Source organism: Macaca nemestrina, chromosome 14 (assembly GCF_043159975.1).
Source record: "Macaca nemestrina isolate mMacNem1 chromosome 14, mMacNem.hap1, whole genome shotgun sequence".
Taxonomy (NCBI): Eukaryota; Metazoa; Chordata; class Mammalia; order Primates; family Cercopithecidae; genus Macaca; species Macaca nemestrina.
The window spans coordinates 38,544,067-38,569,644 of record NC_092138.1 but is presented as its reverse complement, the minus strand read 5'-3'; the positions used below and the strand labels follow the sequence as shown (position 1 = coordinate 38,569,644).

General features: G+C 39.0%; 2 protein-coding genes across 45 annotated transcripts in view; one reads left to right on the top strand and one right to left on the bottom strand.

Moving 5' to 3' along the window:
• LOC105489121 (protein tyrosine phosphatase receptor type D) overlaps window positions 1–25,578 on the top strand; it is a 2,338,800-nt gene that overhangs the window by 1,742,006 nt on the left and 571,216 nt on the right. The gene's annotated exons all lie outside the window — the stretch shown is intronic.
• LOC105489125 (uncharacterized) overlaps window positions 1–25,578 on the bottom strand; it is a 115,472-nt gene that overhangs the window by 64,812 nt on the left and 25,082 nt on the right. The window contains exon 4 of the mRNA XM_071077415.1: window positions 1,203–1,314. Within this exon, the coding sequence (XP_070933516.1) occupies window positions 1,203–1,314 (112 nt within the window). The remainder of the gene's footprint in view (window positions 1–1,202; window positions 1,315–25,578) is intronic.

Below are 25,578 nucleotides of genomic sequence, written 5' to 3'. Positions count from 1 at the left end.
TTTTTACTAAAATTAGATGTTAGGTTGTGATTCTTTATAATGAAATTTCATTCATCACTGAGCCAGTGTTGACCTTTGTGTTCTATATGCTATTTTATGCTATTTTAAGCTTGGGTAGAATTTCTGCCATCTATATTAGTTTCAGCAGATGAACAAACCACAAGTCTGTCCTGTTCTACTGTATTATTTTAAGCTTAATGTTATTAGAAGCTATTGTGCTTGGAGACAATGGAAATCATGTCCACAACCAATTCTGAAGGCAATAGGAAATTGAGAAAGTAGTTCAATAAACAGATGCTTCCTCTGCCTTTTTAAAGAAAATTATATTTATGTGAGCAGGCTTTCTCCATATAATATAGTCTGCATGTTTAAAAGGCAATCATTTCCCCCAGTTTATTCACTTAAATGAAATCACTACTGCCCACAGAAGTATTCCCTTGTCTTGCCCCATGTCAACACTCTGATGTGTGGAGTTGGACTGAAACAAGATAGGAAATGAAATTCCACAAGTGTGTCAGATTTAAAAGAGCAACTGGAGTTTGAAATAGCTCTCTGGATTTTTTAAGGATTTTTACAAGAGCAAACTACAGGGGGCAGCAAATATTAACAGGCTCATAGGAGTGTGCTGAACCTTGGAATTAGCAAGTGCTAGTCGGCTCAACTTCTCTCTGAAGAGAAATGCCCAACTTTAATGTGAAATGTATAGTGTTTTCATTGCTTTAGCTTTATGATATATGAGAGTTAAATCTAGAAGGCTTTTCCTACCTGTCTTTACATGGTAAACTAAAGTCTGGAGGAGCGTCTCACATTTCAGCAGCACTCATTGTCTTCCTCAAATTCTGCAATCAAGTGTGATGTGCTGAAGTGACATGGATTAAAAACCTGGGATTATCTGAGCGTTAAAGTGAATGCAGGGCACGGGAATTGCACACATATCGAGGAGAGGAGAAAGCATACTGCAAAGGACATTTTATTCTCCATTTTATTTATTCATAGTGAGTGGAAGTCTGTTGGACTCTCCTGAAAAATCTTCCACACTGTTGGAAGGTTCTATTATCTAAGAGATAGTTTCCAACTCTTTGGTATATTTAAAATCAAGCTCACTATCACTGAATTTCCAAAGTAAAACTCTCAGTCTCTTTTTCAAAAGGACAGAGACGGTGGGAACATATTATCCATTAATAGTGTTGAACTTGACTTACGTTTTTATTTTGGCAACCAAAAAGATAGAGAATGCCAGACCCTCTTGGAAGGACTTTGATCTCATCCTGGTGTATCTTTACAAAATAGCCGCATAGAAGCTTTGGGGAAAGTCTGAAAAGCAGAAAAGGAAACATGGTCATTATTTCACCTAGCTCAAATCCCCATGTTTAAAAATATCAACAGCTGCTAGAAGGGTTGCAAAGTTCTTTAATTGGTGATTAATATAGTTACTAACATAGAGTAAGAGTACTGCACAAGACTTAAAGGCAGAAGTTGAATCCGTTTCCAAAGTTAAAAGTGAAAATATAAAACTTGTGACAATATATATGCAAAAGACAGCACTGCATTGGAGTGAGAAGTGAGGAGACTTGATTCCTATTTTGGTTTTGCCACAAGCAGATCTCTTTTGCTCTCTGGGCTCCAAATTGTTTCTTGTCTCTCTCTGTTGATTGGTGCCATCTACTATTTGGAATTCCTAATTTAAGTTGGTTGCTGTGTTCCTTTTTTTGTGATGAAATATAAATTAACAACAAGGGCATATCATAAAAACAACCATGAGCCCATCAACCAAGAGTAAATAAATGTTAGTATGCCATTTTACCCCAAAACGACTTTCCTTTTTCAAATGGCATTTTTACACATTTTGTTGCAATATAGCAAATATTCAGTAAATATTACTAAATATTTACTAAGTGTACAGTTTAAGGACTTTTCATAAGCTGAAAACACCTGTGCAACCAAAAATTAGACAAAAATAATAGGATATCACAAGCATCATGTATGACCACATCTATACCCACTTACAGTTTCTAAGTACCCCCCAACCCCCACATTCTGACTCCTATCAGGATACACCGACTTTTGTTTTTATATAAATCAGGTAAATCATGCAATATATACTTGTTGGTGTCTGGTTTCATTTGTCCAACCTTATGTTTGCAAGGTTTATCCATACAGTTGCATGCAGTTGTAGATTTTTTTTTTTTTTTTTTTTTTTGAGAAGGAGTTTTGCTCTTGTTGCCCAAGCTGGAGTGCAATGGGGTGATCTTGGCTCACTGCAACCTCTGCCTCCCAGCTTCAAGCAATAATCCTGCCTCAGCCTCCTGAGTAGCTGGGATTACAGGCACATATTACCATGCCTGTTTAATTTTTGTATTTTTAGTAGAAACAGGGCTTTACCACATTAGCTAGACTGGTCTCGAACTCCTGACCTCAGGTGATCCACCTGCCTCAGCCTCCCAAAGTGCTGGGATTACAGGCATGAGCCACTGTGCCTGGCCTAGGTTGGTTATTCTTATTGCTGCCTGCTATTCCATTGTGTGCATATCTTCAGATACGTTTTACAAAATGCAATGTGAGAGATACAATACGTTTGAGCTGTATATCTTTTTTTTTTAATCATTTATGATATATAAAATTGCTCTGTGGGATTTGAATTTTTCTTAAATAGTTCCTTACCATTCATACCATTCTACAGCGAGCTTTTATTCCCTCAACATTGTGTCATAAATGTGTTTCCACTTTGATAGATGCATACCTAGTCCCTTTTAACTTCTGAAGAGTGGCCCAATTAATATACCACATTTTCAAATGTGTATATTATTGACGGCCACTTAGGTTATATCTTCCTTGTGCACATGCATAAGAGGTCCCCCACTGCATACCTGGAAGTATGATTGCATCTTTAGCATATTGTGCCAAAGTGCTCTCAAAGCAGGTTTAGCAAAAAGCCATAGGAGCTCTCAGTGCTCCACACACTTGCCAACACTTGGAATTGTCAGATTGCCATTTGTTTGCTTGTGGATTGTTGGGTTTTGTCAGTTTTCTGAGAGTGAAATGGTGTTTCTCTGATTACTGGAAATGTTGAGCATCATGGTCCTTTCTTGGTCACTTCACTTTCTGTTTCTCTACAAACCTTTTGTTTTCCACACTCAGCTCCCTTCTCTACTCTCCATTCAGATTTTGCAGGTGGCAACACAGATTTTTATCTCTTTCTGTCTCCTGATAATGAAAGGAGGCTGCTGCCCAATACAATGCTAATCCATTAAATGATAATCTGTTCACATTTTTTCTTTATTATCTCCAGGAACGTGCTTCTGCTTTAACCTCTCTTGTCCCCTCAGCTTTTTTTCTCTCTTGGTCCTTTCCTGTTTGCAAAACAAAACAAAATCCTTCAAGTGTCTTCTATCCTGTATATTTTTTTCCTTTATTCAGCATCCTAATTAAATGTCTAAACTGCTCATCTCTTAGCCACCATCAAACTTCTTAGAAAACTTAGTTTTTGTTCTCATATCCTCATGTCTCACTATAGTTGGATTCAACTATTCCACTGACATGGACATCAAGATTATCAATGACATCCTAATTTCATGACTCACTTTATTGTCTTCATCTTATTTCACTTCCATAGACTTCCTGCATATACTATCACCCTTCCTTCCTTCAGTGAATTATCTGTGTGCTTTTATTTCTCTGGGTCTTTGCATGTCCACTACTTGGTAAAATCTTCCCTCCTCTCAACCTTGGAACTAGTGGTTCTTTCTTCTGAGCTTCCATAGAACTTTGTCTCTATATATACATATATATTTTCAACTTTGTGCTATTATTATATTTATCCATAATAAGAGAGATTCTAAAGGATTTATATTTCTGCATCCCCAGTGCTTAACACGGATTCTTGGAAAATGTTTGTGGCATGAATAAATAAATTGGGCAAGGAGTTCTGTGGAGTCCCTTCCAGTTCTAACATAGTGGTTCAGAGTCTGTGATGATGAAGAAAGGTCCTCTTTCTTCCTGCACTGACTCCCCTTATCCATCTACACAAATGGCCTCCTCCGTGCTAGAGAAATCATGTGCCAGAATCCAAGGAGTTCTACACTGGTCTGAACAAAATTTCTGTCACAAGCTGAGGAAAAGCAGTGTGGATGGAGGAGTTAGTCATACTGAACTCTCCCATGCTGTTAGGGCTGGGGTCAGCAGAGGATCAGATGAAGCCCAGAGTGGAATTCTGTTTCTTTCCTTTCATCTCCCAAACCTCAAACACGGAGAAAAGAAAAGCAGGAAGTGAGGGAGTAGAAAGGGGAGAGTATGTGAATGAAGAAGAAGAAAACAAGCGTTCACAAGGGGATGTTAGGACGGGGAAGATAATCACAAGGATTTTTAGCCCACTAAGAAGAGCAGAGATAAAATTAAGTCTTATACAAGAGACATAGGCTTTTATTTAGATCACCTAAATCTGCCCAACTCCACGACTGCTGGGATTCCCAAGGTGGTTTTAAGCTGTCACAGAATGACTTTATTTTGCTTCAAGTGGTTCCTAGAACTCTGCAGCAATTCCTAATAAATGTTTTCGATGAATTTACTCATGGCAAAGGGCACCATTAACATATTACTTGGCCCAATTTTGCCATGTCAGGTGTATGAGTACATCCTGCCTCCACCGCTGTGTCCATTGCAGGGAGAAGAATTCAGGTCATTGAGAATTCAGGCCATTGTGTGGCTTTCCTAGTAAGAAGAAATTGCTGTTTTTCAGAATTATCAGTTGCTAATTTTGTATCAAATTGTACGCTGCTAACTTGTGCATATAACAAACAGCTCTTTAATATATTAGCACTGTTTTTTAAAGATCACTCTTTTCCATGTATGTTAAAGAATGCTTACTTTAAAAAAAAATTAGGTTGGCCGGGCGTGGTGCCTCACGCCTGTAATCCCAGCACTTTGGGAGGCCTAGGCGGGCAGATCACGAGGTCAGGAGATCGAGACCATCCTGGCTAACACGGTGAAACCCTGTCCCTACTAAAAATACAAAATATAGCCAGGCGTGGTGGCGGGTGCCTGTAGTCCCAGCTACTCGGGAGGCTGAGGCACGAGAATGGTGTGAACACGGGAGGCGGAGTTTGCAGTGAGCCGAGATCTCACCACTGCACTCCAGCCTGGGTGACAGGGCAAGACTCTGTCTCAAAAAAAAAAAAAAAAAAAATAGATTGATTCAAAGCACAGAGGTTCTGAGAGAGGTATATGCATCCCATCTGTTCAAATACAGGGGCTAATTGATTTCCCAAAGAACTTGATCCTTATTTTTAAAGTGATGCAATTCACTTCAAAAACCCCATGACTTATTTACACTTTGAAATGATAAAGCTCACCTCATCAGTAATCCTAAAAGCAGGCTGAACCTGGTCTATGACTGAAAAGGCCTCTTTTGCCCATTTCCTCTTTGAGACAGGCAGCTGCTAAACATGGCCTTCTCACGCCCTCATTTTAGCCTGCTTTCACAGTGAAATAACAAATGAAATAGGCAATTATAATAGCACCTTGCTTCCTAGATCCCAATGCTTCTGGAAAAATGGCTGCACTGTATAAATAGCAGATAGATTAGATTATCTGCTTGCCTACAGTGGTATGGAAGACAAGACTCCCTTAAAGGAGAGAAAAGTAAAACATAGCACAAAATAGGGAGAAAATTTGTTCTAGGAATGGAGATATTTAAGGGAATCTGAAAATAGCTGTCTAATAAGTACATTAAAATAAAGATATTTCTGTGCAAAGGTCCAGGCTACCTTTTGTTTAACATACACTTTTTCTAACCACATTGATTCAGCCCTGACCCAAAAAATGAAGTCTAGCTTGTGACTGACTCTGTGTCACTTGTGAGTCTTCGGGTGGAGACAAGGGAAGCACTATGAATTTATGAAAGCTGACAAGATCCTTGCCTGAGGCCAATAGCTTCTTAGACTTGTATACATCCAGATAGAAATGTGAGATGGAAAACAGTAGTGTCTCTTACTTTCTAGCATATTAAGCCTAGAAAAGAAAGCGTTTCCTGATGTAGCTAGGTAATGTTACCCTTCTGTATTTTTCATTCACAATCCATTTCATTTGAATTGCTATGCAAGTCTTTTATTGTAGCCCTTGATAAAGGGCATACATGCTAAGTTAGATATTTATATATTTTTGATGAGAATATTCTCTGAGATATATTTATTTTGTTCATATATCCAATTTAAATATGGACACTGTGAAAAGGGAACACTTTTACACTACTGGAGGGAGTGTAAACTAGTACAACCACTATGGAAAACCTTCAATAACTGAAAGCAGAATTACCATTTGATCCAGCAATCCCACTACTAGGTATCTATCCAGAAGAAAAGGAGTCATTATATGAAAGAAACACTTGCACATGCATGTTTATAGCAGCACAATTGCAAATGCAAAAATATGGAACCAACCTAAATGCCTATCAGCCAACAAGTGGATAAAGAAACTGTGGTATATATACACCATGGAATACTACTCAGCCATAAAACAAATGAAATAATGACATTCACAGCAACCTGAATTGAGTTAGAGACCATTATTCTAAGTGAAGTAACTCAGGAATGGGAAACCAAATATCTTATATTCTCACTCATAAGTGGGAGCTAAGCTATGAGGATGCAAAGGCATAAGAATGATACAATGAACTTTGGGGACTTGGGGGAAGGGTGGGTGGGGGACTGCTCAGGTGATGGGTTCACCAAAGTCTCTGAAATCACCACTAACGAACTTACCCATGTAGCCAAAAACCACCTGTTCCCCAACAACTACTGAAATAAAATAAAAATGTTTAAATATATATGGGCACTGAATTAGGCTGGGTGATCTCAGTATATGATTTGCTCATTATTCATTTATTTATTAATTCAACACGTATCTATTCTATTGCCTACTATGTGCCAGGAACTTTGCTAGGAGCTGAGAATTCAAGGGTGAACAAGACATACATATTATGCAATTTCTCCCTTCTTTCTCTCTCTACTCTCTCTCATTCTCTTTCTCACTCTTATTCTACCATGTCTCTGTACTTCTGATTTTATTAAATATCATCTTCAAAATCATCCAGATGCCCAAGTCAGAATCTGGAAAGCCATCTTAGACTAAAGCTTTCTCCTCCTCTTCATTTCCCTGCAATGAATTCCTTGGTTCATACCCTCTTGGGTTTCTGCCTGGAAAACTGCAATAGGCAGGACACAGGTCTAATAATAGATGGGCAATGAATATCCTTATAATTTAATATCTTGAGCGACAAATAAACGTTTTACATTCAATATTACAGTTCATCTTCCCAATAACCTTATAAGGAAAGGATATTACTGCCTCCATTATACAGATAAGGAAAATAAAGCTCAGGGTGGTTACATGAGCTGCTTCTGGGCCTTCAGGTTAACAAGTACAATAACCTTGGTTTGGATGCAAGATAGCTGGACTCCAAAGTCTGTGTTCTCTCCACTTTGTCACATGCTTTGCATGCAACATGCTATTCCCTGATTGTGTTTCTCACTCATGATGGTTCCCAGGAGAGACCTCTTGACACACACCATTAGCTCATCCCTCTGAGGTGATATTTTATGGCTAAGGTGAAGCACCACAGTTAGAAGCAGCCATAAAAATGAACCTCAAGGTGAAGCACTTAATCTTGGAAGAGTGAATTGTTAGGTCGTAGTCTGGTACTGTTGGGAAACCTTTCATAAAAGCCCCTCTTATGAATTTTGGTTTCACATGAGGGAGACAATGTTTGTCATCTTTTCATTTTCTTTGTCTAAAATCTCTTTGGGACTAGAGGAGTATTATTTTATGTTACCTTTTTAGTCAAGGCAATGCCTGAAAAGCATATCTACCTTGAATTTAGTGGTAAGAAAACCATGAGGTGATGGCATATCGGGTATGCTTTCAAGTATCCAGATTATATCACTCAATTATATAATAAATGTAAAAGCACTTTTAAAACTCTAAATAGCCATGTAAATGAAGAGTATTACTATGTTGGTACATAAACATAGACTTTCACATAGTATTTGATGAGCACTCTTGTTTTGTTGTTGTTTTTCCACTTTTCAGAAGTAAGATGATATCACTTGTAAGTTCCATTGTATGCTTGTCATTTGTGTATGTCATGGAGTGATGAGTACTCTTTAAAGAAAGCAAAAACAAACTAATACCACTTGATTATTCTGTTAAAGAGTGAGAATAATTATTCTTCCTTTTAAATTTTGACATTCAAAAATGCAGCTATTTGATTTAAAATCCCCACGTTTGTGGGCATGTATAATGAATTTCCTAATGTGTTTCATGTTAAATGCACTGGAAGCTGTGGTTTTCCAAGAATTGAGATGGTTCTTCCAGTAAGGTCCAGGGAGGAAAGATAAGACTTGACATCAAAGCGCTGATGTGTTAGCATACATTGCTGAAAGTAGTGGGAAAATAATCATAGAAGGCGGACACTTTTGTGTATTGTAAAGTTTTAAATGGCAATTGCAAAACTGAGCGACATATCAACAATTGAAAACTCTTAAAGAGGTAGTTTTGTGTTCTGCAAGTGTAGATTTCATTACTGCTTCCTTTGAAGTAAAAATCTCATCTCTTTGTAACTAGGATAGGTTTTGAAGAAACAAAACTTCAAGAGCTTTAGATGGGCAATAAAAAAATGTTGTAATCTCCTACAGGAGAGATGTGATTTATAGGGCAACGTATTTTTTATGACACATTGATGTTTGCAACAGACCAGGCCAGTAAGTAAGAAGTTCAGATTTAAAAGGAAAGAGTGGTGACATAACTTTCCTTTACAGGTGTCATTTGGCTTAAAACAACCTTTGCTCACCCAGTGACTGAATCATTTTGGATCTGTACAAGTGGGGTTTCTGGAACAATTGTTACTTCTTCCATCTGTGCAGAGGAGCCAGCATCTCACTGCCAAGATGGTTTTTAATGAAACAGGAATAAAATGATCTGTGCATGTCTGTGTTTGACAGTGGCCTTAAACCAGTCTTGGGGGCCTCAACCACCTAGGTCTCTGCCGTGAGATACTCACTTTAAGAAGAGGCAGCAGAAAATAATAGTTAATAGCATGCGTTACAGAGTCTGACAAATCTGGGTTCAAAAGCCACTTTTGCCTTATATTTTCTAGATTTACATGGCCTTGGGCAAGTCATTTACTTAATTTTTCTGTACCTCAGTTAACTCACATGTAAAATGGGGATAATAAAGCCACTTCAGAAGATGGTTTTGTGGCTTGAGTAATGCCATATGCTTTAAATGCTTAGCCCAGGGTCCAGTGCCTAGGAAGTAATCAGTTAAGCTTAATATTATTTTTTAGTCATTTGCAAAATATTTATTGAGTATCTACCATGAACTGAACAAAACAGAAATGCAGTTTGTGTGTGTACATCTTCCAGGAATGAAGCATGGCCTGACGCCACCTCTGTATTATATGGAAATGTATAATTAGAGTTTTTAAGCGTTTTTTAACCACCAGCACATTAGCAAACAACAAACACTATTGCACGGTGCAGAGTTTGTTTACTTGGCAAAATGTAGATAATGCAGCTGCTTCACACAACAGTCAAGGGGTAGGGGGTGCTGATTGCAGAAAAAATTCAGCCGTAGGACTATATTTAGTTAGAATGTGACATCATTTTAAAACTTGAATTATTTAAACCATCCATTTTAAATGTTTGTTATTTAAGAAAACCTGAGAAATCAAGTAAATGTCCCCGTTCTTCCTAACTGCATTTAACCAACTAGAACTTAAAACAAAAAGGGCTATAAGGTAATTAATTTCAAAATCCATAACATCTACATCATGACATTGCTATCTGGGTCAAAATCTATGTCCTGGAACATAATAACCATATGCTATAAAATATAATTTATATAACAGCATAGGCCAACAAGGTGAGTCTTCATGCTGTTCACAGACATTAGCATTATGAAAGGGTTTCCTTTCATAACTATGGCAATTACATAGTTAGTGAAATACCATTAAGCATATCTTTTCATGTGTAGTTATGGCTGTGTCTATATGACACTGAACATCTGTAGGAAAATCAAAAATTTCAATCAACCCTCCAGATGTCCCCAAATATCAATATGTCTGGCTTATGAACAAAGCAGTTGGACTTCAGTTTTTCATTTCATTTTCTTCCAGATGTTGGTCTCTTGTAGACACCAATCTTTTTTTCAGTTCTTTCCTACCAATAACCTTTGGGATTATAACCAAATTACTAAAAACCAAAAAGGTGTGTCATAATAAATATTTTTCTCCTGTTGAACGATACAATTCACCAAAAATCTGCTAGGTCATACATGGATGCAAGTTGTTAAGAATGTGGCAGTGAAAAACTTAACACGATTAAGAGCATGGAAATAATTTGGCTCTAGAAATGAAATGTTCCCTATGTTCGTATGTATAGAAAGCACGTGATCTGATACGGGTACATTCAGGTTTTCTAAAGACAGAGGCAGGCCAGGCTCGGTGGCTCATGCCAGTAATCCCAGCACTTTGGGAGGCCAAGACAGGCGGATCGCCTGAGGTCAGGAGTTCGAGACCAACCTGGCCAACATGGTGAAACCCCATCTCTACTAAAAATACAAAAATTAGCCGAATGTTGTGGCAGGTGCCTATAATCCCAGCTACTCGGGAGGCTGAGGCATGAGAATTGCTTGAACCTGGAAGGCAGAGGTTTCAGTGAGCCGAGATCCCACCATTGCACTCCAGCCTGGGTGACAAGAGTGAGACTTGGTCTCAAAAAAAAAAAAAAAAAAAAATTGGCAGAGGCTGTGTGGTATAATGGAAAGACATATGTATTGGCATCAGAAAGTCTTGAACATGAGTTCAGATTCTGTCATTTACTTGTGGCATTGTGAGCCTTAATTTCCTCTAAGGTAACCAATCGTCTTAGTTTGTCAGGGACTCTCCCAGTTTTATCCCTAAACGTTCCATGCCCTGAGAAACCCCTCAGTCCCAGGAAAATGGATGATTTGTCACCCTAATCCTCATCTATAAAACGAGGGTAATAATAACTTCCTCGCAGAGTTTTACTGCAGAATGGTGAATAAGTAAAGGACCTAGCACAGCCAAGAAGAGTAGGGTCTCCAAATGGGAACTATTATCATCATTATCAATCTCATGCACATTTCCTATTCTGTTTCCTCTCAGAGCACAGGCTTGTCTGTTTCCATTTTATTCAACACAATCAGCACTTCACTTGCACTATCATAGTCATGCTAATTGATTCCATCTCATTCTCAAAAGCACTACATTTCTACATTGTATTCCCCCTCACTGATGGTTATGAGCTTTACATCATCCTCACTGGAATCCAGGAGATAACTTTTTGTTTCCTACCATGGAGACTTGATATGTTTCTATAATCCAGATGTGCAGTATGGAACCTCTGGTGCCCACAGCAAGCCCAACACATAGTGGGCCCTCCACAGATACTTGTGAAATGAATCATAAACAAAGAATAGAAAACTACAGGGGAGTTATGGCAAATCAATCAAGTAAACATCAAATTGTAGCCCTTCTCTTTGCCACAAACTCATTTTTCTGTCATGGATTTCAATTTACCTGCTGCAGAAACATTGCTTCCTATCTTTCAGAAGTCAACTAGCTATATTTCCTTTCCAGAACAAAAACTTTCAGAATAGTTAGTCTAGTCTGCTCCCTCCCATTCTCTGATTCCATAGTGCCTTTTGGTTCTCAAGTCCCGGATTGCTCTTCTGCTATGTTGAAGGCTCCACCAGCCATGTCTAGTCTCATCACTTAGTACAGCTCCAAACTCAAAGAACATTCTCTCTTGAATTATTTAGATTTTTATCTTCACCTTATTCTACCTTCTGGGTTACTCATTTTCCTTTGCCTTCCACTTCAACCAAGTTGTATTCCTGCTTCCAGGCTTCCCAATGCCTTCAGTCTCAGAAGTTAGACTAAATAGCAACAGGCAATCGAGCATCATCCTTTTCCTTCTCTGTCTTGCAACTCAGGACCCACCTTTTCCCAGTTTTCCCTAATAGGTCTCATCCAATGTTTAACCTGCCATGACGGTCTCAGCATAGCCGTTCTCTCAGTGCTGGCTGATGGAATCAGATGGAGCTAGGTTTTGAATAAGTACTGCATTTACTGCAGCATGACATTAAATGAGTGTTTTCATATTCCTGAACCTCAATTGCTCCTTTGATAAAATGGGGATAAGAATTGTACTTGTGATAAAAGGGGAATAAGAATTACGGAAAATAAATGAGGTAACATACAGCTTGCCCATGAAAATTCATTCACTCCCATTCGTCCCAGTACTCTTATCATTTCTAAGAGTGTCTATTTTCATTTTCTTAAAATTCTATGGGAGAAAATAATTGTGACGATTCTTGAATGTGTATCCCCAAATATTTTGCTCTGCCTTTGGTAGGCTCTAATATCCATTACTGGACCAACTCGAGAAGGGATACAGAGGACCACTCTGTTAGATCTGGGTTGGGAATGGGATTAGGACCAAAGCATTCAGGTGGTGCAAGTGATTTTAAAAATGAAAATACAAGACCTATATAAAAGAAAGTCCTCGATGCAGACTCTTCAGAAGCTCAGGGGAGAAAGAGGAAAGCTTATACTCCTGACCTCTCACCTCAGCATTTTTCTTCCTTCCACTTTCAAGCAGTGAATAATCAACATGTCAGAGTGCATTTAGATCTAAATCCAATTAAGTTTGACCTTAGGGATAGTTACCTATAGTTTCCAGCAGGTGTGTGTTTGGAAGAAATTGTCATCTGTGCCCTTTGTTCAATTTTCAAATTACCCAAGTTTATGGTCCTGACTGATTAAGTCTAACAACACTGGCCAATGAATGTCCAAGGAGAACAGCTGCTGGCTTAAGTGTCTAGGCATTTGTGCTGAAAAGGATTTTTTTTTTTTTTTTTGAGACGGAGTCTCGCTCTGTAGCCCAGGCTGGAGTGCAGTGGCCGTATCTCAGCTCACTGCAAGCTCCACCTCCCGGGTTCACGCCATTCTCCTGCCTCAGCCTCCCGAGTAGCTGGGACTACAGGCGCCCGCCGCCTCGCCCGGCTAGTTTTTTTTTATTTTTTAGTAGAGACGGGGTTTCACCGGGTTAGCCAAGATGGTCTCGATCTCCTGACCTCGTGATCCGCCCGTCTCGGCCTCCCAAAGTGCTGGGATTACAGGCTTGAGCCACCGCGCCCGGCCCTGAAAAGGATTTTAAGAAAGAAATCATTTCTGTCTGTTTACTCTACATAGAACAAATCTAGAAGTTGAAAATATTCTATAGCTTTCATCTAGACCCCTATGATAGTTGCTATCATAGTTGTTAGCCCATGGTTAACGTTATTTAACCACCGTGACCCTTTGTATAATTGTTTGTGCAGTGCTCTGCAAGATTGTGGTCAGAATTAGAATTAATATATGTAATCCAATTGGCACAATACCTGACACATAGTAGATGCTCAATTAGTGGTATTGATTATTAATAAATTGGTATTATTAAGGCATTTGACAGGAATTTCAAACATCAGACCAGCATTCACTGTGGGGGGGAAACGTGTGTGTGGGTACGCATGTATGTGCAAGTGTGGATGTAAGATTTTGACCAATTTTCATATGTATCTTCCATTAATAATGCCTATTATTTTAGATTGACTTTAGAAGTCATGCTCTAAAATACCATTTTTTTTTTTTCTTTGAGACAGCCTTGCTCTGTCACCCAGCCTGGAGTGCAGTGGTGTGATCTTGGCTCACTGCAACCTCCACCTCCTGGCTTCAAGTGATTCTCCTGCCTCAGCCTCCAGAGTAGCTGGGACAACAGGCACCCACCACCATACTCTGCTAATTTTTATATTTTTAGTAGAGGCGGGGTTTCACTATGTTGGCCAGGCTGATCTCAAACTCCTGGACTCAATGATCCACCCACCTCAGCCTCCCAAAGTGCTGGGATTGCAGGCATCAGCCACCATGCATGGCCCTCTAAAATATCTTAATCACAGCCCCTCAGTTTGATTTCTGTTGGCCATAGGAGGAGAAAGATGCTACAAATGTGAGTAGCTATAAAGGTTCTGAACCTATAAAGATTCTGTTCTCTGCTAGGTACTTTTCACACATTTTCTCATCTATTTCTCATAATTTCCCTGTAAAGTATTATTATTTTTATTATTCAGAGGAAGCAGGCACAAGTATTATTGAAATAACAGATTCAAATGAGGTCTAAATAATTCCAAATCTCTTTCTACTTTTGTGGGGATCAGAAGACCTGGCTTCTGGTCTCAGCTTTCCCCGCCTACAAAATTGTGGTCTACAACAAATTACTTTGTCATTTGGATCTGTAATTTTGCAATCTATAAAACAAGAAGATTGGATTGGACTATTTTTAAGGTCCTTTCCAAAGCTGTAAGTTTAAGGTGAGATACTATAAAATAAATATAAAAATAAATCTAATCCAGGAGAAATGCAATGAAAGGGATGCAACTCCGTTTTTAGTCAATGAGTCAACAATATTTTTTTGGGTGTTCATTCTTCTAGATGCTATAAAGGGAAAAAAGAAAAAAGAGAAGATTCTGTTGGTTCTTGCTCTAACATACTTTTTCCAGACTGCTTTTATCTGCACTCTGGTTGACTTCTGAGGCATGATCCTCAGGACTCCAGAGCTCATCTCTTCTCCACTTATTTTTCTACCAGCCTGTTTCACAACAGTCAGCCCAATCCCATCCAGCAGGATAAAACATGGTTCTTGGTGAGAAAGCTAAATGGCACCTTCCTTCTCCTTTCCTTCCTCTGAGTAAGAAGACAGGAAGAGGCTCATTAAGAATCTAGAAGAATGTCTAGAAATGTAACTGAGGCTCTCTCTCCATTAGAGGAATGGCAAAACGGCTACAGAGAAAACTATGGCTGAATGAGTCTTTAGATCTCTGTGACAGTAATTTTTTTTCTCTGCTGTTTCTTCCATTCTCTGGTCAATTCTGGTCAATCCTTAAAATGCAGGTCTTAGAAGCTTTTAAAAACTCTGTCCCCAGTGGCCGCACTTCTCACTCTTTCCACTGTACTAGGCTTCCATACTTTTGGAAAAGCAGGTACATTGGATTATGGTTAGTTGTCTGTATGCCTGTCTTTTACTTAAACTTATACCACTGTAAATATATCAGTACATTGTGATGTATAGTAAAGCCCTTCCATTGTCTTGTACAGAAAGAACTGTATACTACATTGTAATCATTTATAGAAATCTTGTAGAAGGAAGATAGTCTCATGTTTGAGAGGAAAAATGTACGTAACTTGAATAAAGCCTGATATGTCTGACCTAACCAAATGGATATATTAGAAGTGAGTTCTTTACAAAAATATTCATGGAAAACTTCTTTTAAGACTAAATTTTCCTATTGGTTGTTAATGGGAATTTATAAAGATCTGACTGATACACAACTTTTTAGGAGTAATATCTGTCACTAGACTGTTAGCTCTGTGAGACCAGGGAATAAACACATTTGATTTCTTTTCCATTCTATCCACAGTGCCTGGAATACAGTAAGTGCCTAATAAATATTATAGACAGAATGTATAAATGACAGAAGAAATGAAGAATTACAAATCCCTGCTGCATATCAGAAATTACCTTTGAGGCCAGGCACAGTGGCTCATACCTATAATTCTAGCACTTTGGGAGGCCGATGTGGGTGGATTGCTCAAGCTCAGGAGTTCGAGACCAGCTTGAGGAACATGGTGAAACCCCGTCTCTACAAAAAATATATACATAAATTTTTAATTAGCCAGGCATGGTAGTGTGCAGGTGGGAGGATGGCTTGAGTCCGGGAAGTTGAGGCTGCTGTGAGCCAAGATTGCACCACTGCACTCCAGCCTGGATGACGGAGTCAGACCCTGGCTCAAGAAATAAAAAAGAAAATACTGTAGAGATCATATTGTAGGCAAATGAAACCAAATACATTAAAATATTTTAATTCTCTTTATTTTTGCTTGGATAAATGTATTGTTATACATATGAATAATCACTTCTTGCTAGTGCTCTAGGATGAGGAACAACAGCATGAGTTGGCAACGGGAAAAAAGAAAGTGTAGTGTACCTGGTCTATTTGCTTGTCTGCTTGTCTTTGCAGTAATGTAATGTTATTACATTACTCCCAGTTGGCACCCTCGGATTAAACAGTAATAGCTCCGAACATTTAGAATTTTACTCAATAAAAATAATGGCATTAAAATCAGTAAGCAGGAGTTGATTGTATGCTGTGCTTCATCATCATCTTCATGAAAGCAAGAGAAAAGGTAGAAGCAGGTGCCTGTAGATTTCCACAGATAACACCAAGGGAGGATGTGCCAGACCTAGAATTGAAGCCTTCCTCAGAAAAACCAACTTGAGAAAGGATCTAAAATCCCTTATCTCTCAGACAGTTGCCATTTATATACTGTTTATTCATTGATTATAAACACGGCTGCCATCCCATCTTATATCAAATATCACCAGGTAAATTATTGGCAGAATATACCATGGGTTTTCTCCGGGCTATGACTGAGAAAAAATGCCACCTTTGTTTCTTATGGTTTAGCTACTTTTCACCCAGGAATCCCTGAGCTGTTATTTGAAAGGCTGTATTTCAGACCCCACAGCAAACATAGGGTGTATGTTTTTCTGTAAACAGGGTAACAAGTAGATGGTTGAAATGTTTAAATTGAAAACGCTGACTTAAGGAGTGAGGCAGGGAGACCAAAAAGGCTCACTTTCTGTCAAGAGGTTCCTCCTCTTCTGTGAACTGGAAGGATCACTCTTCTCTCCTTACACATTTGACTGTGCCTAGAAACTTGTGCGGGCTGCTTAGAGCAGTCTCAGGAAATGGATGACTGGACACTTGACTTCCAGATTGGGTCCAACCTCTCTCTGTGTTTCTATGAGTAAAGTTGAGGCAAACTCTAATGAGCTTTCCCAGTGCAAGGTTGTCATGCCAAATTACAAGCAGTTAGCAGGAACTCTAAGATCCAGGATTCTGTTTCAAATCATTAAAATTAAATAGTATTCTTCCCTTCAAACGTTTAAGATATTTTGATAAATCTATAATTCACAATTGGGATAGGGAGTAGACATTAATCATAAAGGGACCTCCAATACTAAAATAACAACCAGGGCTCTCTGCCACAGGCCAGTGAGCTCCATGATAATGGACCAGCAAACTGACTGTGTCTTTGTTTTCTCATCATTGTGCTTCTAGTGTTTTGCAGTGCCTGCCAAGCTCAGTGGACATTTGAGTAAATGCATGAAGAAAAGTATGAATGAATGAATGAAAAAAATGAATGTAGAGCCAAGCCTATTGGGTCCAATCAGTACTCATTACTGACCCTCTCCACTAAGGCCCAGCACATTTATTTTCTGTGAAACCAGGATAACAGGAACAATAAGATAGCTTTGAAGGAGATTTCCCATCAGTTTCTTGATCACCCATCTCTCAGCTAACAGATCTTATTTACCTGAGCTCATGTGGGCCCAAGAAAAGACAACATATGCCTGTAGATACTTGGGGACCCAGGCCTCTCTCTGGAATACAGAAAGGTGTACTATTTAAAGGAAGTCTGAATGCATGTAACTTAGGCCTGCTATTCCATTTGCACCCAGAGTAAAATAAGTGTTCCACAGTGTCAACAGAGTAAAAGTTCATGTTACTGCCCAGGAAAGCCTGGTGAACACAGAAATGCAATCAACTATAGCTTGGGTGAGGGGTAGGATTGACATCTAAGCAGGGTTACCAGGGTATAGCTACGGCCATTCTTTCTTATGCTATGCACCCCAAAAGGGATTATAAAGCAGAGATAATTAAATTAGCAGAGGCTGGGTGTGATAACTCATGCCTGTAATCTCTTCCCAATAACTTTGGGAGGCCAAGGTGGGAGAATTGCTTGAGTCCAGGCATTCAAGAACAGCAGGGTGAGACCTCATCTCTTCTAAAAATAAAAATAAAAAATAAGTTATCTGGGTATGGTAGCATGGGCCTATAGTTCCAGCTACTCAGGAGGCTGAGGTGGGAGGACTGCTTGAGCCTGGGAGTTCGAGACCACAGTGAGCTATTGATCATACTACTGCACTCCAGGCTGGGCTACACAGTGAGACTCTGTCTCAAAAGAAAGCAAAATAAAAGAAAGAAAGAAGAATCAGAGCACTTCCGTTGATAATAATTGGCAGAGCACTTCTCTTTTCTCCTTAAGCATACACCACCCCTTCTTATTTACTTTTCTTCTTCTATCTTTGTTCCCCACCATCCCCCACCTTATCCCCACTTACTGGTTCTGTCTCTTTAATTTGTCTGGCTAGTTACAGAGACAGCTGAGAGCACAATGGGTACAGTAGTCATTTTATTTCCCTCCAAGTATTGTCTGTGCCCGGAATGAAGAATTACACAGAAGGACATGTTGTGGACCAATTCCCCTGCTTTCCAATCTCCTACGAATGATCCAGCTACTGGGAACACTAAGACATAGTGTTTCATACAGTTCCTTCAGATGACTTCCTGAGAAATAAGTAATATCTGGCAATGTAAACTATTATCTTCCAGTAGGATTAATACAAACCACTTCTAAAGGCTGTAAAGCACTTTATCTTCAAACCCAATTAGATAAAGTGTATACTTGAGGGTAGCATGACAACCTCCTTAAGACTAGGATTGTCAACAGCCAAGGAAAGAGTCAACCCTCTTTCTTTTCGTGCTATTTCAAGTGGGTCATGAGCAACGCTTTCCTAGGGTTATGTCCGTGGACACTTTGATTTCTACCCAGCATCCTTCATGGGCTTCATGTTTAAGAAAGGAATAATTGGATTGTCTGAGAAGAGCCACAGACACTCGTTTGTAGTGTTTAAATGGGATAGGGGCAAAGGACGAAATCATGACCCTGGTAACTTTGTCTACTGGCCTTTCTCATTTACGAGTATAAAATGTCACTGAGGGTTATCATTCTTAGAAAATGTTGCTGAAAAATGTGTCAAGTTAAACTGAGATCTGAAAGTTCTTTTGCATTTTTTTCCTGATAAACTTCTATAATTTTGTAAATAGAAGCAAATGTGAACTTTTATAAGTTGACCTATTGCCAGAATATAAGAAATATCAAAAGACCAAAATAACAAAAAGATAATATGCTCACTAAAATATTAGAATCTATTTATTTTCAATAAGTTATTATTGCACTGAATTCCTTTACAGTAGGAAAAGTAAACCATCACTATAAAAGTCCCCTACTGCCGGGCGCGGTGGCTCAAGCCTGTAATCCCAGCACTTTGGGAGGCCGAGACGGGCGGATCATGAGGTCAGGAGATCGAGACCATCCTGGCTAACACGGTGAAACCCCGTCTCTACTAAAAAATACAAAAAACTAGCCGGGCGAAGTGGCGGGCGCCTATAGTCCCAGCTACTTGGGAGGCTGAGGCAGGAGAATGGCGTGAACCCGGGAGGCGGAGCTTGCAGTGAGCTGAGATACGGCCACTGCACTCCAGCCTGGGCGACAGAGCATGACTCCGTCTCAAAAAAAAAAAAAAAAAAAAAAAAAAAAAAAAAAAAGTCCCCTAGATGTTAGTATCTCATAAAATTCTAAGCACAGCTGAAAATGAGGTGTTTACCTATTTAGGTAGATTAAACAATGTTTAATAAATATTAATTTGACATAGACCATAGACATTACCCTGGGTTATTCATGTTGGAATTTTTGGAATAAAGGCCAGATTATTTATCTTCTTCCAATTTAGCTCATATAAATGATTTAAAACGTAAAACAGGCTGGGCGCGGTGGCTCACGCCTGTAATCCCAACATTTTGGGAGGCTGAGATGGGTGGATCATGAGGTCAGGAGATCGAGACCATCCTGGCCAACATAGCAAAACTCCGTCTCTACTAAAAAATACAAAACTTAGCTGGATGTGGTGGCACTTGCCTATAGTCCCAACTACTTGGAAGGCTGAGGCAGGAGAAGCGCTTGAACCTGGGAGTCAGAGGTTGCTGTGAGCTGAGATCCGCGCCACTGCACTCCAGCCTGGGGACAGAGAGAAACTTTGTCTCAAAGAACAAAAACAAAAAAACAACAAAAAAAAGGTAAAACAGGGTGATAAAGGAAAGGGCCAAGAAGGATACATTTTAAAGGACACATTTGAAATACAATTTACTTTTGCTAATATCAGACCATGGTCTTGAACTGTGTAATTTTTAAAGACATTTGCAAACATCCTTGCATTTTTAATTCACATATGGAAAACAAGTTCTTATTTGCAAAGGGTACCTGGTCACTTGCTAAAGTTTTACTGCAGTCATAAAGAACATTAAATGTGCTGAATTATTTTTGCAAGTAAATTTCCCAGATTTAAATGATCAGAGTATATTAACTTAGACTTAACAAACCTATGAATTCTTCTTGAATAGATTTCTGCCAGGAGCGAATAATGAAACCTTTAACCAGGAAATGACGAAGCTCCAAATTCTTTTGAGGATACTGTAGTAAAGTGATTATCCGGGAATATTATAGTGCATGAGCATTACAAAAGAGGTTTAAAGGCACGTGGAGTTTTCAGAACTCATGACATTTTTTCCCACAGAAAATCAGATTCCTGGTCTATTTCCAGTGTTTAAAAGGAAAGGTGAACTGACATTTAGTAGATTACAGGCTTTTCATTTGGTTTGATGACTATTCCTAACATATACCTCAAGTGTAGTATTTAAAAAAAAAAAAACAGTCTGAGTGAATTTTTTTCAGCTATGTCTTATGAGCTGTTTACATAACACCACCACTACCACCACCACCACGCGCGCACACACACACACACACACACACACACACACACACACACACACATATTCAGATAGACTGTCTTGGTTTGGGTTAACCTGGTACAGAATATTAGAACAAAACTGATGGAAACATAAAATCAGGCCAATTGTGTGCTCTATTATCTTAATTATATGCTCATTTACTGATGTATTGAAAAGCAGAGATTTATCAGTTAGGATACGACAAGGTAAGACAAAAATTCAACAAAAATGTTACTTAATACAGACACTATGTTATAAGAAATTCAGGCATAGGGCTACAGGATTGGTGAATTCAGTGGCTCAGCATTATAAAGAATGTTTGTATGTGTGTTCTTCCGTCTTTCCATGTCACACAACTGTAAGAAGTGGATCTGTTTTTCCTCCTTCATGAGGAAAGCAGGGCTCAGGGAAGTTAAGACACATGCACAAAGCTACTCAGTTAAGCAGCTGAGCCAGGATTTCAGCCCATTCTGACTAAGTCCAAAGCTTGTTCCTCTAACCACTCTAAAATCAGGAAATATTACACATTGTAGATGTTTAGCATTATCTAAGGACATGAGGTGATGCTTATTATTGAGCATAATAATATACATAAGCATCCATACAAATAAATCTGCTTATCTTATAACTGTCAGCTCCCTGTTTCTGCTATATTTTTTTGTAAATACTCATTGAGATATTTACCTTATGCTTGAAATAAGGTTATAAATACTTGTAATTTCTTAGGTATCGAATGAACTGAAGCACAAAGGAACCAAACAAAGAATTCCTAATGTTATTCTGCTAGTCTTAAGTGTATTGTGATTATACTAGAATTTCCTGGTTTGTAGCTGGGACTACAGGAATGTGCCACTATGTCTGGCTAATTTAAAAACATACTTTTGTAGAGATCAGTCTCATTCTGTTGCCCAGGCTCTCGAATTCCTGGGTTCAAGGGATCCTCCTACCTCGGCCTCCCAAAGTGCTGAAATTACAGGCATGGGCTACCACTCCTGTCCTAAAACTTATAGAGAGCTTTCTCATCACCATGAGAGAGCGAGCTAGAGTGATAAGCCATTATGTTATTTATCATAATTAACTTCAACACATCAGTGATTGTCAGTCTACTCTTTCATTTAATCATCCCCAAAACTTTAAAGGGGGATTATTTTTATCTCCGTTTTACAAATGGGTGACCCTCTTTAATGCATCCATGTACGGCTGTGCAGGTTGAAGACTCTGCCACTGATGAGCACAGCCCTATATTTTCCACTTCTCTCCTATGCCTCCCTCGCTCCACCTGAGTGAATCTCCTCTGCATCCACTAGAAAAATGTTGTTCATTTTCTGTCTTGAAAGTTTCACTGGAATCACCAACTTAGGTCAGAACAAATATCTAGACGTTGTCTCAAACATTTATCAAACATTTCCTAGGAGCCAGGCTATGCATGGTGGTTTCAAGTACGTGATTTGCCATGGTCTACACAATCACTCTGAAACAAATATAATTATCTCTCTTTTGCAGATAAAGACACAGGACTCTGGGGGTTTTAACAGCTCATTCCATGACATGCAGCTATTAACAGAATTAGGGATTATATTCTCTCAACTCCAATGCAATTTCCATTGTGATAAATTAGGGAAGAGATGAGTCATTAGGAGAACAAGGTAACCAAGTTCTTGGCTGACCAGAGGCACTGAGGGCATTGAGATGAGAGTGAAGAGTATGAGATGCTCAGGGGAGGCGCAGAGTGAAGACAAGGAACAATATTGGGAAGGCCAATGACAGACCTTTCCCAGGCATTTGTTTTTCCCAGAATTAGACTCTGCAACTAGGCCACTTCCCTGTCTATCCCACGGTCATTTGGTGACACCCACGTTGGGAAATTGCAAAAACAAGTCCTTTCAACTGTAATCACACTTGATGAACATCTACAAGGAACAAAGAATGTCCTGGTCTATCTCGGTTTGAAAAGAAAAATAAAATCTGAGTTTACAGTTGAAGGGTGTATATTCGGCAGGGTCACGATGCAAGTTATGGGCAAGTCAGTGAACCATGGGCCATCAGTTTTATCACCGTTAAATGCGGGTGGTAAAAAGAAACTATTCTTAATGGCTGGGAATTGTTATTCATTCACATATGGGGACAATGTAGAAATGCCCAAGGCAAACAAGTGTTAGATTGTTTTATTACATTTTTACCCTAAGTTCAAAAGTTATGTATTAATCTTTTAGGTGTAGTTTTGCTCCTCAAAGCCTGGAAGGACACTAGTATTCTGTCCAGTATGATAGAGACTCCGTATTATGTTTTAATGACCAGGTGCACATAGTCTAGAAAATGGTACACAAATGCACCATTACTATTCACATGGGGTAGCCTGTCAGTTAACACGGAGTCTACCCCCAGTGGCCTCCAGGAGACTATTTGGTGTCCTACCTCTTCATTTCCTGTCACTCATATTTCTCTGCAGGGTTGTAGACCTATGTGCCTGACATCAACAAGACCTAGTCCCCTGATGCTTTCATTCTTTAAAATCAACCACTTACATAATAAAGAAACTCTCTTTTTGCCACTATTGATTGAAGCTCTGAGTATAATTTCCAGCCTTCATTAAGATGAAATAGATGAGAGTGAAAAGTAAATTAAAAAAAATAAAGAGACAGAGAAAACCATTTATTTAGCACTCATTCAAAAGTCAAAAGCTTCCAGCTCTTAGGGAACTTGGTTAAAAAAAAATAAAGTTAACCCATATTTATAATTGAACTGTTATGTGACAGGTATCATCCTAGAAACTAGGGGTATACGAGAAATCAATCCTCTTCAATCCCTACCCTTGGGGAGCTTATATTCTGATTGGAGAAAAAGAAGATATTAAACAAATAATTAAAACAACCACATACAACAAGACAGCTGGTAATAATCACTCAGAAGAGAAATTAAGCAGGGCAATAGGATAGAGATGAAGGGGTAGTGATATTTCATGCCATGGGGTCAGGGAGTAAGGCCATGTATAAAAAGATTCCTTCATTCAATATTTATTGACTGCCTTTGAAGAGCTGGGTACTGTGCAAGATGTAAGATGAATAAGACATGGTCCCTGCCCTCCAGGAGCCGACAGCTCAGTGGAGAGTCTCACCACCTGCTCCATTAGGCAGACAGATTAGAAGTCTCAGGGCATATTGCTGCAGTAACATTGTACACAGTGACCAATTTGAACAGATTGTAAGTATTCCAAAACTCACAGTGGTTTCCATAAAATAATTCTCACTTCAGGTAAACATTTTCAGTTGGTGAGTAACTCTATTTTCCACCGACAGCACTCATATTTGAGGGCTTTCTTAACGCAATGACGACTTGTTTTTCTAATTGGTTGCCAGGGATTGTTTGGGTCCTTATTGAAATGTACTTGCTTAACTCCTCCAAAGCAACTTGGCTGGTTTCTTGTTGTACTGGCAAATGCTGCCTCCTGTACTGAAAAATTTGTTCTTTCTGAAAAATTTGGACTGTCCCTGGATGGTTTTTATTGTGATTAAAGATAAAAAGAAAGAATTATAGATTTACTTTTAAAAAGTGGTAACAGAACAGACTTTACATCAACCAGATTTACACAAATGTAGGCTACATGCTAGATGATGTGCTATTTTATCCTATTTCTATCATGCTTTGTGCAGATACCTGGCCCAAAATATTTTTATTCATGGAGAAGACAGAGAAAAGTATAATTATGGCCAAAATACTAGCTTGTACAAAGCTGTTTTCTTTATTGTGCTTTTAATACAAGCTCCATATGCCCAGTTTTACACAGGTTTGTAATAATACAACATTGTTAACAAACAAACAAAAAAAATCATGTGAGAGAACAACATTGAGCAGAGAAGTCTTTTGTTTTTCTGAAGACAGAGCCTTTTTGATAGGGGATGGGAGATCATATCACACACAGTTGCTCCAGAGTAAAGGAGACAGACTTGCTGATCTCTCTGCTAGCACAGACAAAGATAATCCACTCACTCTACAGGCTCCTTGTTGGCACCTCTTCCTCTTTGCATTCTCACTGTCAAATTCCTCACCCTTTGCCATAGGGGACCCAGGAGAGGAAATTATTTTGACTACGCTGAGATATAAGCACAGGTGGTACCACTTGTTATAAACTTTTCAGTTTTTGTTGGCGCTATAAGCCTACTTTATAGGGGTCGTGAGCTGTTTGTTCTATCAGAGAAAGGGAAGCAAGAACTTTTGGCCCTCACTGTTGATTGATTGCATTGCGGCTGGTTTCCACAGGCTGCCATCTTGCAGAGGACACATTTCTTCTCAGTGGTGCCCCAGTACAATGGTGCCAACCTGAATTACATACTGGCTGCAGCCAAATATCTTCGTTTCCTTTCTGCTTCAAACAGTGGATTTGGGCAGTTCTTTTTATTCCGTTTTGGAGAAATGTCACATGAAATTTTGAATTAAGTTAAGCTATCATTATTATTATTGCTGTACCAAGGTAAAATCAGTTTGTCATAAATTTTGTCTTTTGCCTACATGTTGGAGTCTTTCTCATTGGTAAAGTTTTCACTGTTGTCATGGCCTTTTACACAGCAGCTCCCACTGCTATGATCATGTCAGCTTTAGGGGTAAATGACAGAGAGGAATTTTGCTATCAAAGTTACTTTCAAAGGTCATGAAAAGTCAATCACTGGATAAGATCAGGAACTTAGTTCTAAATATAAACTCTTCCTCAGCACACGCAAATAATAAAGTCTGCTAAAGTCTAATACTACCATAAAATTTCCCACAGGAACTCTGTTC